General features: G+C 41.4%; 1 protein-coding gene across 1 annotated transcript; it reads right to left on the bottom strand.

The window, feature by feature from the left end:
* Positions 1–12,439: 12,439 nt before the first annotated feature.
* fam43b (family with sequence similarity 43 member B) lies at positions 12,440–14,875 on the bottom strand. Its single transcript, XM_068733862.1, has one exon. The coding sequence runs from the start codon at positions 14,730–14,732 to the stop codon at positions 13,722–13,724; it is 1,011 nt and encodes a 336-aa protein (XP_068589963.1). The 5' UTR covers positions 14,733–14,875; the 3' UTR covers positions 12,440–13,721.
* Between the last annotated feature and the right edge of the window lie 2,141 nt (positions 14,876–17,016).

Below are 17,016 nucleotides of genomic sequence, written 5' to 3'. Positions count from 1 at the left end.
TGTTGAGACTAATGAAAATAGCTGAGGCAGTTTCTTGATTTGATATGTGCGGCTCCCTCTGGCTTCTCTTTACATATTTTAAAACCAATCAAGTTCAAGGAAGGACTGCCTTAGCTGCCGATTCCTCTATCTGAGATTAGAAACTACTCTCACAAACTTTAACTACAGGAACCCCCAAAATTTCACAGCATATGTTTATAGAGCTCAGCATATGGCATGGAGGCTCAGAGCCATGTCGTCTACCCGATGAGTAAGCCTTAATGTTTTCGTTAATAGAGACAAAAGCAAAATATTGAAAGCAGAACAATTTAAAGTCAAATCCAACTGAAGCTTTTGAAAAGAATACAGTGTAATTCAGGGCGAGTATTGTGTTTCTGATTCTTGTTTATGTGGATTTTGGACTTTTCCTGAGGGTAAGGATTTGTGGTTTCTGAACATGAAAGGTTCTTTCAAGCAAGAGAGAAGGGAGCCCAGCCTGTCTTGGTGATACAACAAAAACTCAAATCCTACAGCTGCTTCACTGACATCAAATTAATCTGAATGGCACATAACAATGTTTCTCCCTGAGTTCAAAGCCTCTGGCAATACAGTAAAAAAAAAAAAAAATCATCCTTTTCAGCATTAAATATTAGTGGAACAGCTCCAACTTCCGTCTCTTGATGATTGCACCAGATGGAGGCTTTGGCTCTTTGGTTTTCTGCATTTTTAGATTCAAATAAGATTTGAGGAAATATTGAGCCTGTGTCCATCACCATAGGCAGAGTGTATACATGCTAATGTCATGAGAAAAGCTCACACTTTATCCACAGCGGTCTTGATAAGTGGCTCCTCTCAGGTCATTACGGAGGATGTACCATAAAGTGCTAGTTCCTCCATCTTTCGGCAAATAGTGTACATAAATGAGTAATGAAGACTCGAGGTGGCTTGCTGTGCGCACTGCAGCATTCATTTTACGCTGTTAAATACCTTGTTAGCAGCCCATCCTATTACTCTCTCTCTCTCTCTCTACCAAGCATGATCGGAGGTAATTGTCTTCGGTATGCATCATTGAAATAGTCCCAAAAAGCAAAAGACTGCCAGAAAAACACAGCAACACCACAGTGGAGAAAACGGCGTCTCAGCCTATCTCTCTCTGTCACATTTGTTATTTCTGACAATTAGTGGGGGGTTTTTTTGGAAAAGTTCCTACTTCTGACAGACGGTCCTGCTTGACCCCATAGACATCCATTTTTCAGTACTATTCAACATAGATTTAAATCTTGTCTGACTCTGAATATGTAGAAAATAGAGTTGTTCTGCAGACAGTTTTCTTGGAAAAAGGTTGTGGAAACTTGTAATGAGAAACCCGCCCAGTGGCCTCAATCGGCAAATGAAAACCTAAAGTTCTCATTTGCAAGAAAACGGTTTGTAGTAACATCTGTTCATGCCATATTCAGTAGAGTTCTGCTTGGAGGAAAATCTGAATTGATACCCAAATCTCACCACATCTTACTTCCACTGATAACGAGGATGGAAGTCAGTCAGCACTTTCGCATTACCCAGCTCTTACACCTGCAAAATATCAGCATGTTAGCATTGTGAATATGCACCACTGTTCTAAGTCCAGTCTCACAGAGCTCCCAGCATGGCTGTAGTCTATCTGTTCTTCATGGTTGAGTAATGTAAATCTAACTTTCCCTTTAGTGAGACTGTCAATGTGTCCTTCTGTCCTTCAAAAAACATGATATTTCTGTCTTTCAGGCTGTGAGGTTGCGGGCTCTGTTGTGGTGCCACAGCTCTCTGGCTGCTGAGTGCAGAGCGGCAGCTGTCCCGGTCTGAGGAGTCTCTGGGAAGCTAAAAAGGATCCTGCTGAGCAAAGCCTGGTTCATGGCTAAACGGAGATGATCCTTGGCCATGCTAAACGTCCTAACAAATCTGCCTGGCCGACAAGGTTTCCTGCTGGCGTCAAATCTACAGATGGCATTCCATCTGTAAGTTACTGGCTATGTTAGCCTCATGCATTTGTACCTGTTCATATCTTCAATTTGTAGTTAAGTCATTATTCTTTCACTGTTCTTACTATTTACTATTCTTAATCACCTTACAATTGTATTTTGTGTTATTGTAGTGACAGGCAGCTCTCTGTAGTAGTTCTGGTGGCTAGACTATCACTTCACCACCGTGATCTTTTATCCATCCATCTATCCATCTCATCTGTATCCACTAGGAAGCTGCAAGTAGGAGTGACAGTCTCTACCAAGATAGAGAACGTCATCAATATTTTTATCATTGACTTCATGCACCTTCAATTATTATTGAAATTAGCTTTAGGAGTTATGGACACCAAAACAGAGCTGAAAGGAGAGTAGATATTGGATTTACATTCACTGAATGTTAATGTTGCCCTCTAACTGCTGGCAACACATTCTCATTTCCAACTCGTCACATACTGACTCATGGTCAGAAACCTTAGAAAGCATCACATATGATGCTCCACTACGGTGACATTAAATACGTGGTTAATGTTGTGAATTTGAACGATTTAGGAAAAACATCATGGAAGTAAGTATGTGAAGTAAAACACAACAAGGTTTGTTCAGACCATCCACTTGTACTGTTGCTGTACCAGTCGAGCTTTGCACATCACATGTCAACATGACGTTTTCAACAATATCGGTGATAGATATTCCAAAGGAAATTATGGCAAATTTATCAGAGAGAAGTAGACAGAAAGGACTACAAAAGTACCAGCTACTGTCCAAAACTTTTGCAAATGGAAAACCAAAAAAGGGGAGGTGAGCTGCAAGATTTTTTTCTCACTCAAATTTAATATTTTTTTTGCATATTAAACATTTCTCTACAAAATATTATATTATACAATTCCATACAAGGTGCTCTTCTTGTTCAGCTGCATGTAAGTGTAGTTCTTGTGCATAATACAGACATTCACACACTCCACATGAGCACCATGTTAACTCTTGCTACTGATGAAAGTTACGTAAGTGTCCTGGCTATTTCTTTTGATATGATTAGCTGTGATAAATCACCATAAAATCCCCTTCATCAATCTATTTACCAGGGTGCGGGGACAGAGCTGACACAGCAGGGCAGAGCCACGTGACAGTGTGCATGTACAGTAGCTTAGCACTTGCAGATCAAAGGCCAGAACCAGTGTGCTAGAGAGAAAGCATAGCCCGAGGACCGACTCTGACATCTGGGGAGAACCGAGTGGGCATTGAATTAAACAGAAAAGTAATTTAAATGAGATACGAAAATTAATGTGTGTTCAAATGAATAAGCTGCCGCCTGACCAAGCACAGAGGAACTAAGAAGCCCAAAGTAAAATTGAGAAGCTTGGAAGATGACAAACTATAAATTGCAAACCACAAATTTGAAATGACAGTAATTTGGGATGGTAGTGTATATACTTTTAACTGTCAGTTAATGAAATATTGTGCAAAAGCCACATCAACAGGATATTTACCGTGAGAAAACCACAAACATTCAAGGACAAACAATGTGAGTCAGAGCTGTGGTAAACAAGAAGACTGTAGGCTGCTATTGTGCAGGAGAACCCCAAAAGAACATTGCTATTTCATGACGTTAATTGTAGCAGAATAGTATTTTTCCCACCTGGCGAAATAACCAAGATATTAATTTGACCCCTAACTGTGTTTAAAATGTGAGAAGCAGATCTGAGTTGTCAAGAAGACATATTCATTCCCTACATTTATCATTTTTCAAAGCAAACCTTCAGCCTGGCCTTTTGAGTTGTTATTTCTATACATCCTACTTTACCCATTAAGAAGATGAAACGACTTCACCGAGGTCATCTGGAGGCTCCTCTTATGCAGCCTTCTCACAAAATGACAGCTACATTTCTCCATTCATACATCTCAGGAACTCCACCACAGCAGGGATAACAGCTTTCTTTTTTTTTCAGTCTTTGAACGTGTCCTATGCTGTTGAAACTGTCTCATAAGTATTCATAGACAAATGTCAAGTTATATAACTCATATGACAGAATGCACAAAAACAGTAAATGCAGAGTGAGTTGTATCTGTAAATCTTTATCTAAATCTGTGCCTCATCTGTAATTTACAACTTGTACATATAGACTATTTTACGGTGCTGTTTCACACAAAATCCACAAATACAGGAATATGTGACTCGTGAAATGTCACGTTACTCGTTTCCCATAAAACACAATGCATAAATATATTCAGAGTGATTTGTATCTGTAAATCTGCCTCTGTATTTATGCACAACATACATTTTGTTACACAAATGTGAAACTGTTGAAAAAACAGGGAAAAGGCGTCTCGTCCACGTTTCCCTCACTACAGGGAATATACAGCCAGCCAATACACCCACTGTACAGTTAGCTAATTCCTGTTCCTAGGAGTCATGACCCGCCCGCCTCTGATTGGCTAGTACTCACTGTTGTCATTGGTTACATTTAGGCATGAGGAGGGAGATTGGGTTGGGTTAGAGTAAGATAGGTAAAGCCAATCGGAGGCAAATACGGCATATTGGTGTTAGCTGTAAGCTAGTTAGCAGTGGACATACCGACTGTGTGCGTATTTATTTGTGTAAGCTCAAACTCACTGATTGAACTCAGAAACTAGTTCTTCAGTTAACTTATTTTTCATCCAGTCTTTCTCCTTCTTCTACTCAACTTTGTACATTTATAGATCCATTAAGCTCCGAGACAAATTTGGAAAAAGTTAAAACATTGTGAACTTGCAAGGGCGCGTCTTCACAGCAATTCGCGCCGCCCTGGGCCAATTCACATCTAATCGCCTCTTTCCATTGACTCTGTATGCAGCGTTCTGTGTGAACACAAAATTGTGCCCCCAAAAAATGAAAGCCTCTTTTGCAAAAAATGGAAAAAAAAATATGCTCAACAAATATGCTTCGATGTCATCCGAACAATAGTTCACAAAAAGTGAGGGGAGTTTGATTTTCAGTTGAACTTTAAGTTGCTTAAGATGCGTATCAAGCTAACAGCACACGTTCAGTCTCTACCCGTGAAAGGTAATGACGACTCTTGATGAAAGAAATCAAGCACAGCGTGAGCAGGAGGCAGGAGGATATTCAGGGAGCATTATTTGAACGATCTGTGATGATGGCTGTCTGTTTTCCTAACTCACACGGGAGATGATGAGTTTGAAAATGAATTAGCATTACAGTGTATGTGTGTGTGTGTGTGTGTGTGTGTGTGTGTGTGTGTGTGATGTTTTCAGAGACCACATCAATATTCCCCTCCAGCGCTTGTCAATTTTAGGAGTTGGCGTGTCACGCAGTGTTGGCAAGATAATGGACAAAAATGGACAAAAAAGGGCAAAAGGACTTCAACTGAAACGATGAAGAAAACTTGGCAGCGAGTAAACGCAGACAATTACAGATGCTTGAATGTTCAAGCATTTGCATGCGTCATGCAATGCTGTTAAAAATAAACTAATGTCACCCGACCTTTTTAGCCTGAATTAAGCCTCCATGTGATGTAGCGTGTTGCATCTTTAATCTAGGTAATCTTTTATTGAAACACGCCTCGGATGATAACCTCGTGCTTCAAGGTTGCACCCTGAGATTGGCAGCTTTCATAAGGAATTCCCGCTGATTCCAAATGAACGCAGACAACTGTTTGAGAGAGCAAGAGGGATTTGTCATGCATGTAAATCGCCAAATGGGGTAATACAAGTGGAACGCAATACCTCCGGATAGGAAAACATTAGACTGATTTAAATAACCCAAGAAAAATAGAAAATTCCTCAATTCTATCATGAGTAGGCGTTTATTAATTTTTTTTATTATTTGGCACGGGTTAAGATTAAATTAAGAAAGATTTAGGAAAAAAAAGACAAAACGTACTTCGACAATCCAAAATGATGATTAACCCTTAATTAGCGTTTTGGCAGAGCTAGCAGTGTTGCTGGAGAGATGGTGGTCATCATCGTCGGGCCGCATCTTTGGTTCACTCTAAAATATCTCAGCAACTGTTTGATAGATCTCCATGAAATATTTGTCCAGTATTTGGTGATGCAGTAGATGAAGCCTACTGACTTTGGTGATCACCTGGCTTTTCCTCTAGCGCCACCATGAGGTTAACAGTTGTGTGATTTGGGATAAAATGTCTCAACAAATACGGATGAATTGCAATAACGTCCGACGATCTCTTAACTTTTCATTTAGGTTGTTTATATGACAAGGCATAATTCAGAACAGCAATCTTCCAACAACAGCAACAACTAAACTTAGTATGACTAGCCCTGACACCACCTGGGATCGCGCCATTGATTGCATTCACTCATCGAGATATTTGGACGAAAACATCCAATTCTGCTGCCAGCTGTCCTCGACGTCACAATATTGTGACAATATTTGCAAAGCATAGAAACAAGTAATCCTCAAAAGTAGGAAGGCGGTGGATTAAAAAGGATATGATGTGCCTTCAACTTGAAGATTAAGTGGATCAAGTACAAAATACAATATCATCTGCTTGTCCTTTCCAGCAACTTGATTGCTATATTGTCATTAACAGACATTTTAATATCTTTCTGTATGTCCCTACAATTTATACATTTATTCATCTTGATCTTTTGAATAATTTGCAATATACCCCTACACCCGAAATAAGGGTCCAATCCAAAATGATCTGTTCTGGCATTGAAATGCATGAAAGGGCCGGCAATATAAATATGTAAAGTCTGCAATTGTTTATATATTTACTTATCTATTGTTGTTGCTGTCTTTTAATGCTGTTGTATTTAAATTGAATAAAAGGAGAGAATAACAAACAACAAAAGAAAAATTCACTTTAGGGGAAGTTTAAATCAGCCATCAGTCACTGACACTGATGGTCAGCAGAGCATAAAGTGAAGCTGCGGCAGCTTAAAATGTACCGTGGCGTGTCCTCTCCGATAGGCTGCTGAGGTCCATCCTGTTTGTTTTGGTGCATCCTTGTTTATTCAGGTACTGTGGCCATGGCTCATGTCCACACACGGCCTCCTCTGTGGCATGTACCAACCCACTCACATGCCGGCCAAGTACACCCACTCCACTGCCCGCTTTATCCACCTGCCACTCTCTGTAGCTCATCAAAGGCAGAAAAAAAGCCTTATCTTATTCTCGAAAACAGTCTACCTAAATGAAATGCCCCCAGCTCTGCGTGTGCATGTTTGTGTGTCCTGACCCAGTTTGTGTGTGTGTGTGTGTGTGTGTGTGTGTGTGTGTGTGTCTAAGTGATTGCTCTCCAGTACCTTGTTTCGCTGCTCCTCAGGTAATAGGAAACTTGGAGACAAACGGATGCTGGAATGATTGCCTCTATGCTGTCCAACAAAATGCTTCAGGGGTAAATAGGAATATTTTTCTCTTCGTGATGGAGCCTTGTTTTCTTCTACTTCACAACACTTTCATCACGATATTAGTTGTGCCTTTTACTAAGACATGGAAGAGCTGACAATGCTGCATCAGACTGAGCCTCAGAGATTTACAGGTATAATGACAACACCTCCACTGTTACTGCAAATAGTGGCAAATGTGGTGATAATTGCAGTCAATTACTCCTGTGATCCCTTGGTGTTTTGTGACTTGGTGTTAATGCCTCTCTCCATCTGCAGAAGTGACTTTGAAGGAAAGACAAAGAAGACATCTAATGGGTACATTATCTTTTTTTGTAACCCAGTGGATGTTATTAATCTAAAATAGCTTATTATAGAGGTGTTACAGGAAATGCAAAAAAGAAAAATGTGCCATATTTGATCCATTAATGATTTCATTGCACTTGTGTCTCCCGTTTCTTGAAGGAATTGCTAGTGGCACTTGATTAAATACCATTATTTGCTGTTAAGTATGAAGCTACAGCCAGGAAACTCGCACCTCTAGAGCTCACAAAAACTCACGCTAAATCTTGTTTGTTCAATGCAGGAGCATACAGGGTCCTATGTTCCCCAGCTTAATATCTTCTATGTTCATTGTATGTTTCCTGGGGTCAATTTGTTGAAATTTCCCACCTACAGCTTATAGCCTTCTTTCGCTATACTCCTTAATTAAGTCATATTGATGCACCTTCTTCCTCAAGGGTTTCATGGCACCCAACTGGAGAATTATTTTCAACTCCTAACATTTGCGTAACAGCAGTGGATGGAAACATCCATCAATTCGCATTTTCTTTTGCACATTTTCTAGAAATTCTGTTAAAACGTGTGTCACATTTGGATGGAACCTTGACTTCAGTCACCACCTGCACTTCATGTGCGTGAACTCCTGTCCCTCATTCCCCTTATCAGTCTCTCTCATCAGCCTTTGTGCTGAACATTTTCCCCTGCCTGTTAATCTGCCAGCCTACTTTCTGACCACAGCGTGTTTTGGGACTTTTGACGCTGCCCAGTCCTTTAAGTTTAGTTTGGCAACAGTCATGTGACGGGCCAAGTACAAATGTCAGACACGTTTCTATACACATATCTCCATGATTTAGTAAGTAGTCGAGTAATGAGTAGCTCGTGATTTGCCCATCTCTAGTCTACATCTGGGGAAGTCAGGGAAACAGATTATCATATTTCTCAAAAGGTATTCCTTCAAAATCGCATGCAGTAAAATTACAAAACCTCTTATCTCTATATTTAGCTTTGTTTTTCTGTGAGCACTGCTGATGTCAGTATGTAGTTACAGCGGTCATCGTGTCGCACAAGATCGATGCAGCGTGTAACCAGACCCCACCATTACAACCAGCGATGCGGCTGACGCACAACAAACAAAAACAATTAACAGCAGACCCAGCAAGGACACAAGCTGCACCGTCGCCAATTGGGTGCCGTAAAAGAACACACTATGGTGCTCCCAGGTTATTGATTTCATAATCAGTCTGTTTAATGGTGTCAGGGGACGAAAGATATGTGCAACCTTCCTGCAATCTCCCCGTTCTGTAGCCTGTGGTAGAAAGACATCAGCTGGTGTGTGACAGGGTTATTACATTTCCTCTTGTAGGTTTAATAAAAGAATCTGCTCACATTTGCGTATCATTATTTGCAAAGATTTTGTAATACAAACAGGTGTAAAAGTGAAATCACGGCGGAAAGGGCAATGGAATATCTGTGGCTCATATTCAATAAGCTCAGCAGCAAAAATGAGTGCAGGGAAGCCGACTGACACATACTGTTGTAGGAAAGAGACGACGGAGATGTCATTCACTTTCCTGGACACCACTACATTAAGCAAAAAGCATTTCCTTAGGCAGAATTTTTCATTGCAGGAATTTCTCCCTAACAATTTTGGTGTTGCTTATTATGTTTTTATGGTATGAAACCATAAAGGTTTTATTGCAGTAACGAATCCCTGATTCTCATGAATTAGTTGGCTGTATAGTTATACTCTCTAGCACTCAAGATTTTTCCTGCGGGATTCTTTACACTCAACAGGAACAGCTGTGGCCTCGGGAAATTATTTGACAACGTAGTCTAATGACTTCTCACTCTCTTTAAGAGTAGAGAAGCTGTGTCGTATGATATTTCAGTCAATCTAAAAAAGAAAATCCTGAATGTGCATCTTACATTTAGAGTGCAGTTTTATTGTTTGTACCAACAGGGAGACCATCCTCCCTCTCAGATTTTGACATTGTTGCTGAGCAGCATAATGCAGGGCGTCTCATTTGCAAATTGCCAGGTGTGCAACTCCTTTGCTCAGAATATGCTATAAGATATGTATGAGATAGAAAACGATGCTTGTGAGCTTTGATAGTCGCATCATTTGAACTTGTAACTCTAACTCAAGTTTTCTCCTTCGACTGTAAAATGATAGGAGGACCAAATAATGTAAGAACACTGTTGTCTCCAGAAGAATGAGAGCATTGGCAGTTTTAGCATTTCAAAATGGCATATGTAATGTCAAGCAATGGTTTTATATAGCCCTGTTCAAGACTAGAAAAAGGGCTTAGGGGTTCTTAGGGAAGCAGCTGTGTGCTGCTCTTTAATGGAGATGGTGAACATAACTCGATGTACATTTGCAAAACCAACGAGTTAGTCTTCTTTGTCCCCGAAGTCTTTTCTGCAGCACCAAACAATACTGTTTGAAAAGACTTGACATAAAGCATTAATCTCACCTTTGTGTGGCCTGTCGGAGTTTGTTTTTGAGAGTGGAATAGCCGTTTTTCTTTACAGCAGACATTTTGACATTTCATTTCATGTGTGGGTGTATTTGATGAAGTGAATTATGTTCCCGTTCTATTGAGTGTGTCACAGACATTCCAGTGAGCCAGCATGCATACTATTAGTGCCCGGGCCCACGTACAATGGAACAGGGCCATAATTAATGTTATTAATTACACATGTTTACCTTCCAATGATATGTCAAAATGGCTGCTGTGGAAAAAAAGGCCAATGGGCTCGGCACAATCCCAATGTCCTCCTTAAAAACCTGAACCCTCAGGGACTTACTGACATCACCTGGTACATGGTTGAGTGTGAGAGACTGTGAGGGCTTGAAATGGTGTAAATACGAATGGGACAATGCGTTACCATGACAAAGTCAAAAAACATGTACAATTGTGGGTATTTATTTGAACTTTTTCCTCCCTGATTGATTTGATGGTCTTCCAGGCTCTTTCCTCACAAGATGAGAGGTCATTTAAAATAATCTATTTACTCATTTATGTCAAAACAGTTTGATGAATAAATCTGTGTAATATCGCCTCTGCTTCCATTGCTCTGATTTCATGTGTTTTTATGTTCCATCTTTAAGCCTTAATGTTTCTGAGTTGATGTAATTTTCCTGCCTGAAAACAGATGTGCATTTTTTTCTCCATGCTTCCATTGATAACCCCGTGTTTACTGTCACATTGCTATGAATTGTGGGTAATTTCCTTGGGCAAAGTTTGCAGAAAGAGTGTCCATCCTCTCTGCCATCCTCACGCAGAAGCTGCTCAACACCTTTTTTTTTTTTTTTTTTTACAATTATCACTGGAACAAAACGGACTACCACCTGCTGCCAGCTGCTCTCGGGCACAACATTTTGTTCCTCCGCTCCTCCCTGTCATGATGGGAGACGAGCCGGTCCCCTGGCGCTGTCACTCTCCCTATGCTTGCTTCACAGACGCTGCTTTGGGATGAGGAAGCTTTTGAACAGCTGTGTGCGGGCACAAGCAGCTTGTTGGCTCTCCGAAGACACCCTGCTGTAAAATGGCACGATTATATGCGATACTTGACAGGCCAGTGTGTGCCACGTTTGATTAGATCTCGTGTTCTGTAAGAGCATCTCCTGCGGCTGAATGAAGTGACAAAACAGCAACAAGCTTTGGATCTGCGCTTGAGTCCTTATTATTCTGGAAGACGACTGTGATGAAGCCCAGCATGCACCTTGCTGCTGCCATCTGCTCCCTCCAATTCTGCTTGCCTGACAAGAGTTGTGTTAACACAAAAGCACCATGGTTCCTCTGCTAGCCAATACATGTTATATACATTGGCAGCATATATAACACAATGCATTTCTGCATGAATGTCAGTGAGCATACATGACCGACTTTATCACCTTGTATACTGTGTTTGTGTGCGTACGTGTGTGTGTGTGTGTGTGTGTGTGTGTGTGTGTGTGACTTTATATATGCAGAATAGGAGCCTGTCGAACTGACTGAAGATTAAAATGGAGGGAAAATAAAAAGTATGGCAACAAAAAGATGTTTTCCCTTAGTATTCACAATGTGTAGTTATCCTTGCTACGAGATGATTTGTTGCAAGGACACGGGAATCCTTTATTATCTATCTTCTGACATTAGAGCCTGTTGTTTTTCAGAGGTGGCTTAGTCCCGGAAAAGAAAAATATTGATCTTAAAGGTTCCAGCAGAAAATATCCCTTCAGAACCATCCATCAGAATCATTTCAAATCCACCGATTTAATTATTATTTTCAATAATTTCAAAGGGTATTATTATTATTATGTATTGCACTACAATGTTATATTGTGATGAAATAATGTGGAATATATTAAACAAATAAATTGTTTTTAAAAAGACAGGGGATGCCGATTGTAAAACACCAGAGTTCAAACATGCTTCGGTTTTAAATGTGTCATCGTCGTCACTCGCCGATGTTTGTGAAAAGATCTCGAAGACTCCGTCATCACTGAAATGGCTGATGTTTGCAGTAAAATGGTTGATGGGTGAGTCAACTTCCTATTCCCCGTTTTGGATCACTCGCTTCCGTCAGAGCCTGACAGCAGTCCTGCCGAGCCAGGTGCTTTATGTTCATTTCCTGAACAATTCAATGCGCTGATTAATTGCTCCCCTCAGAGTAAAAAGGCTGAGAAGCCAGTTCAAGGCCTGCAGACATTTCTCAAACCACATTAACAAATAATGGGATTGACTGGCAGTTTTAAGTTGTGTCTTTTCTCGTGGGAAAAAATACTTTTTTTTAATGCAGTTTTATAGCTCAAGAAGCAGATCATGCTGGTGTAAATATGTTGTTTTTTCTCTCTTTGAAGTGTAGGTCAGACACATTTTCAAAATCAGTAAATATGCAAATGCTCACTAGTGGAATGCAAAGTTGTTGGATTCATTTGAATAATCTCTTCCAAAACATCTAGAAATACCCTCCCCTGTGATTCAAGAAGAAAACCCAAGTGAGGGTCATTTTTATTCATCATATTTGGAAAATAAATAGCTTCATCTTGTAATAATCACAATGCATCTTTAGACGGTTGTACAGATATTATCAACAGGAAATTAACTAAAGTCATATTCAAAACAGTTTGTGTTAAATTGTAATTGTCCATCAGGGCTTATGTGGAAAATCTGCATTTGCAAAACTTGGCTAAAAAGAGCAAAGCCATGAGATCTGTTTTGTTGTTGTTGTTGTTGTTGTTGTTGTTGTTGCTGCTGTTTGGCAAGACAGGTGACACTACGATAGGTATATAAAAAGAAATGCATTACATGAATTAGACATTGAACCTGTCCACAAATTTATCACAGTGTTAATTTTAAAAGCCAAAGGATCAAAGGTTTCACATGAATAAGACAAAAGCTCAGCACGAAAAGGTTACTGCTGACACGGCATGCATAAATGATAAGGACTGTAACAAATGACAGCAATAAACACGTCGACTCAATGGCTTGCTTCCTAAATTATAGCCTTATTCATTAGTTGACCGTGATCATTAGTAAAACCGTAATAAAGTTCCCGCGATTGTAAGCTCTCGGAAAAGGTCAGTCTGCAAACAATTTTAGTGAGGATTGTCATACTAGAAAAATTACATACATTTACAAAGAACGTCCCTGAAAAAATATTACAAGTCGATCTGAAAAATGTCCCTGCTGGCAAACACGGTTTTAAGCATACTCACAAAAATAAAAGGATAGAAGACTAATGAAAGCATCCTGCTTGGTGCCGTGTTCAATATGTGACCGAGTGATCTCAGCGTCAGCTCTCCTTTTTTTTTCTTTTTTCTGAAACCGTTGTCCTCATTTGTCGTTGTGCTATATCGTTCGTCTGTGCATCACCAGCCCTCTTTGTAAACACGCAGTTTCCCAAACTGCAACAGTCAAACCAGCATTTGAGCCATCTGGCCAGAACAGAAATCACTCCCACAGAACCATCGTCCGCCTGTTTCTCCAGCCCCCCCACCCCCCCGGTAGTAGGAGAAGTTTCTGGTAAACACTTCACATTACATGGACGGGGCAGGAGTGAGCCTGAGTCGGGTACCAGTGAGGGGCTAAGAGAGGAATGTGTTACTCTAGTGCTGCGTTCTTTAAGCTGTCACACCAGAGAGGTTACAAATGTAAACGTGTTGTTGTTGCTGTCACAGACAAAGTTGATTTGGCACTGCTCCAGTCTGGCAATATCCCCAATGTCCAACTCTGATAATAACTGAGTCGGGTCTGTGTTTGTTGTGAAAATCTGTTTCCCCTGCTGCTCCTCTACATCCTCCACTGATTTCTCTATCTCCTGCTTCTCATCTTCACTGTCCTCGTCGTCCTCTTCTTCTTCTTCTTCTTCCTCTTCCTCCGTGATGGAGCAGAGGCGGGTGGTGCTCCCGGGATTGTCGGCAGGCGGTCTGTAGTGGCACTGCCCGTTCAGCAGCCTCCTCAGCGGCATCAGGGGAACCGCTTCCTCCCCCAGCAGCTGCTGCTGGCAGTGCCGGAAATCGCTCTGACGCTTCAGCCGCTTGAACTCGCTGAAGGCGGAGGAGGCGTTCTGGTAGAGGCTGTTGCCGATGGCCCGGGCCTTCTCCGACTTGCTGACCAGGACGGCGTGACACCGGAGCACCACCGCCATGTTCTTGACCTGGTGCCTGTAGATCCAAGCCAGGATCTTGGGCCGTGAGGGGTCAGTGCCGCAATGGGTGATTCTGTTCAGAGAGTAAAGATGGATGGGTTTCTTTTTTCCAGATTTGTCAGCACTCATCCGGATGCCTTGCGGTCCCACTGTCAACCTCATCTTGACACTCTGCTCCCCGTAGTTGCTCCTCGCCCAGATCTTGGCCACAGCCTCCTGGGTGCAGCCGTCTCCCTTTGCCGTGATGGTGACCACACTCCCCAGGTAGCGCACATTGTAAACAGGCTCCTCTTTGTTCAGTTCCACCTTTTGCCGTTTGGTATGGAAGATGTTGCCCACCCAGTCGAAGGGGCAGTCGGGCAGCAGGTCCGGACAGGAGCGCAGAAGAGAGGAGAGGATGGAGTGGTAGGTCAGCCCAGTCCCCAGGCTCTTGGGTTTACTCTTGGCCTCATCTTCCACCAGAACAAACTTATTCCTTCTCCAGGGCAGCATGGTGCGTGAGTAGTTGGAGCGAGTGAGCCCTCTGCCGCTACGTCTGCTCTTGTCAGCTCAGGCAAAAGAGTCGGAAAAGGCGGTGTGTGCGAGGGAGAGAGGAAAAGCAGAGAGAAGCTGCTTCGCAAAGCACAGAGGAGAGACTGCGAGCTGCGAGCCTCAACCAGTCGGTTACCCCGCTCGCTCCTCCTTCCTCTCTCCCTCCTCCTCTTCCTCTTCTTTCTCCTCTGTTGTCTGCATCATGCAGCGCAGATCAGTGCAGGAGCCTCAGCCGGCGCTCAGGCACCCTCAACCCCCTCCCTGCTTCAATGTTTTGCTTCCAAATGGCTCCCTACCAATGCTTTATTTATCCGTCCAGCTTTGCCCTGAGGTATCACTGTACATGTTTATTGTAAACCTGAGGAAGAGGGAAGAGGGTACGCACCTCTCTCTTTCTCTCAGGGGACTTTTGTGACTTGTTAATTCTGCTGTAAAAGTCAGTCGAGTCCACAGTGTTATTAATTCTTTATGTTTAGAGTGAGGTTTAAATGCGTTTGTAAAAAGATTGATCTCATTAGCATGAGAATAAAAGAAGTTTGGATCCAAAACATAAAATCTCAACCAGGTATGACACTAATCAATCCGTCAGTCTTTTAAAACGTGCACTATCATTGTGTAACAACTTACTCTAAGTTTTAAGTACTGTCCTCTACATGCTGTAAAACGTTTGTTGCATCAGCAGGTTTAAAGTACAAGCATGTATGGACTCGACTTATTACTTCCATTAGAGTGATGCTACAAATTAATTCAAGAGCAACTCAAAGGAAGAGCAAGTTTCTGTAATAAAAAAAAGCATGTAAGCCCTTGCATCTACAGATTCAGAGGATGAAACATCAATTATGCATTTGATATAAGGAGTCTCATTTGTAACTGCAAATGTGCTTTAAATTCTACACAGTGCAATTTATCACAACTTGCATGTCATCACTTGAAGTAGAGCAATGAAGCAAAATAATATAATATAAACTCTCAATGCTGTTTGCCATGACTTGTGTTCATACTAGTTGTTTTTGCCAATTGCATTTGGAATTAATGGGTGGTCAAAGAGCAGGACTTTGCCATCCCAGACTGGGGTTCCTGTACTGAGTGTGGTGGTCAGGTTAGGGAAGGACAACATTTTTAGTCACGTGTTAATAATGTAAGGACATCCGGTCTTGTGCTTCAGGTCACTATTGACCTTATAGCCAGGCTGACAGTAACACTCTAGAGAAGGCAATCACAGTCGGTGTCTCGGTCCACCACTTCAGTCTAGACTGACATTCCTCAACAACTGTTAAATGGATTGTTATGAAACTTTGTACAGACGTTCATGCTCCCCAGAGGCTGAATCCCACTAACTGTGATGATCCTCTGTCTTTTCCTACAGTGCCACCAGCAGGTCAAAACTTACACTTAAATGGGGAAATAGCTCAACGTCTAATGGGTTAAATTGCACAACATTTTGGACAGATATTCATGGTTCCTATAGGATGTATCGTCATGACATTGGTAATCCTCTGACTTATCATTTAGTGCCATCATCAGGTCAAACTTTAATCTCTCTAATACTTCAGTTCGACCAGATACCTGCAAAACTAAAGACATTCCTATTAGCCTCAGCTGTACTTTGAGTCTAGTGCTAATTAGCAAGTGTTAGCATACTCACATTTGGATGGCAAACCTAATTAAACTTAATGTTAACCTTAACGTTGACATGGCACACTGATAAACAAGAACATTTAGAAATTGATTGAAAAAGATTGTCGACCCCAGATCTTATCTAAGATGGTGAACACGGTAAACATTATTCCAGCACGATAACATTGCCATTGTGAGCATGCTGATGTTACCTCACAGAGCTGGTAGCATTGATGTAGACTCTTGTCCAATATGGCTGCCATCTTTCTCAAAATGCAAACAAGTGCCGTGAGTGAAAAATAACTACATATTCATTATATAACTTGGCCTTATTATGCTGATGATAAACTCCAGATGGTCCCTTAAAAATATATATCTGCTGTTGCAAATTAGTATTATAAATTAATTTGTTTTGGAGATTGGAGTGAACATGAGTTAGAGAACACGGTGTAAACATCTGTGTGACTGGCCGACACAGTGTAACGAGGGCAGATAGAAGGCGGCTGCTCTCTTTGAGGAGGATTCCGGTGCGATAATTCAAAAGAAGTATAATCTGTGTCTGCCACTGAGCTGGTCCGTGCAGCATGGACATGATTTTTCAAGTGTGGATGGTGGATGAAGATCTATG

This window comes from Cebidichthys violaceus, unplaced genomic scaffold, assembly GCF_023349555.1.
Source record: "Cebidichthys violaceus isolate CVI_PGR_0920_01 unplaced genomic scaffold, fCebVio1.0.p SCAF_6, whole genome shotgun sequence".
Classification (NCBI taxonomy): Eukaryota; Metazoa; Chordata; class Actinopteri; order Perciformes; family Stichaeidae; genus Cebidichthys; species Cebidichthys violaceus.
The sequence above is the reverse complement of the archived record's forward strand: the minus strand, read 5'-3'. Positions and strand labels throughout refer to the sequence as shown.

Excerpts from the sequence above, each read along its gene's own strand:
- fam43b (XM_068733862.1), bottom strand. The coding sequence starts at position 14,732 with ATGCTGCCCTGGAGAAGGAATAAGTTTGTTCTGGTGGAAGATGAGGCC.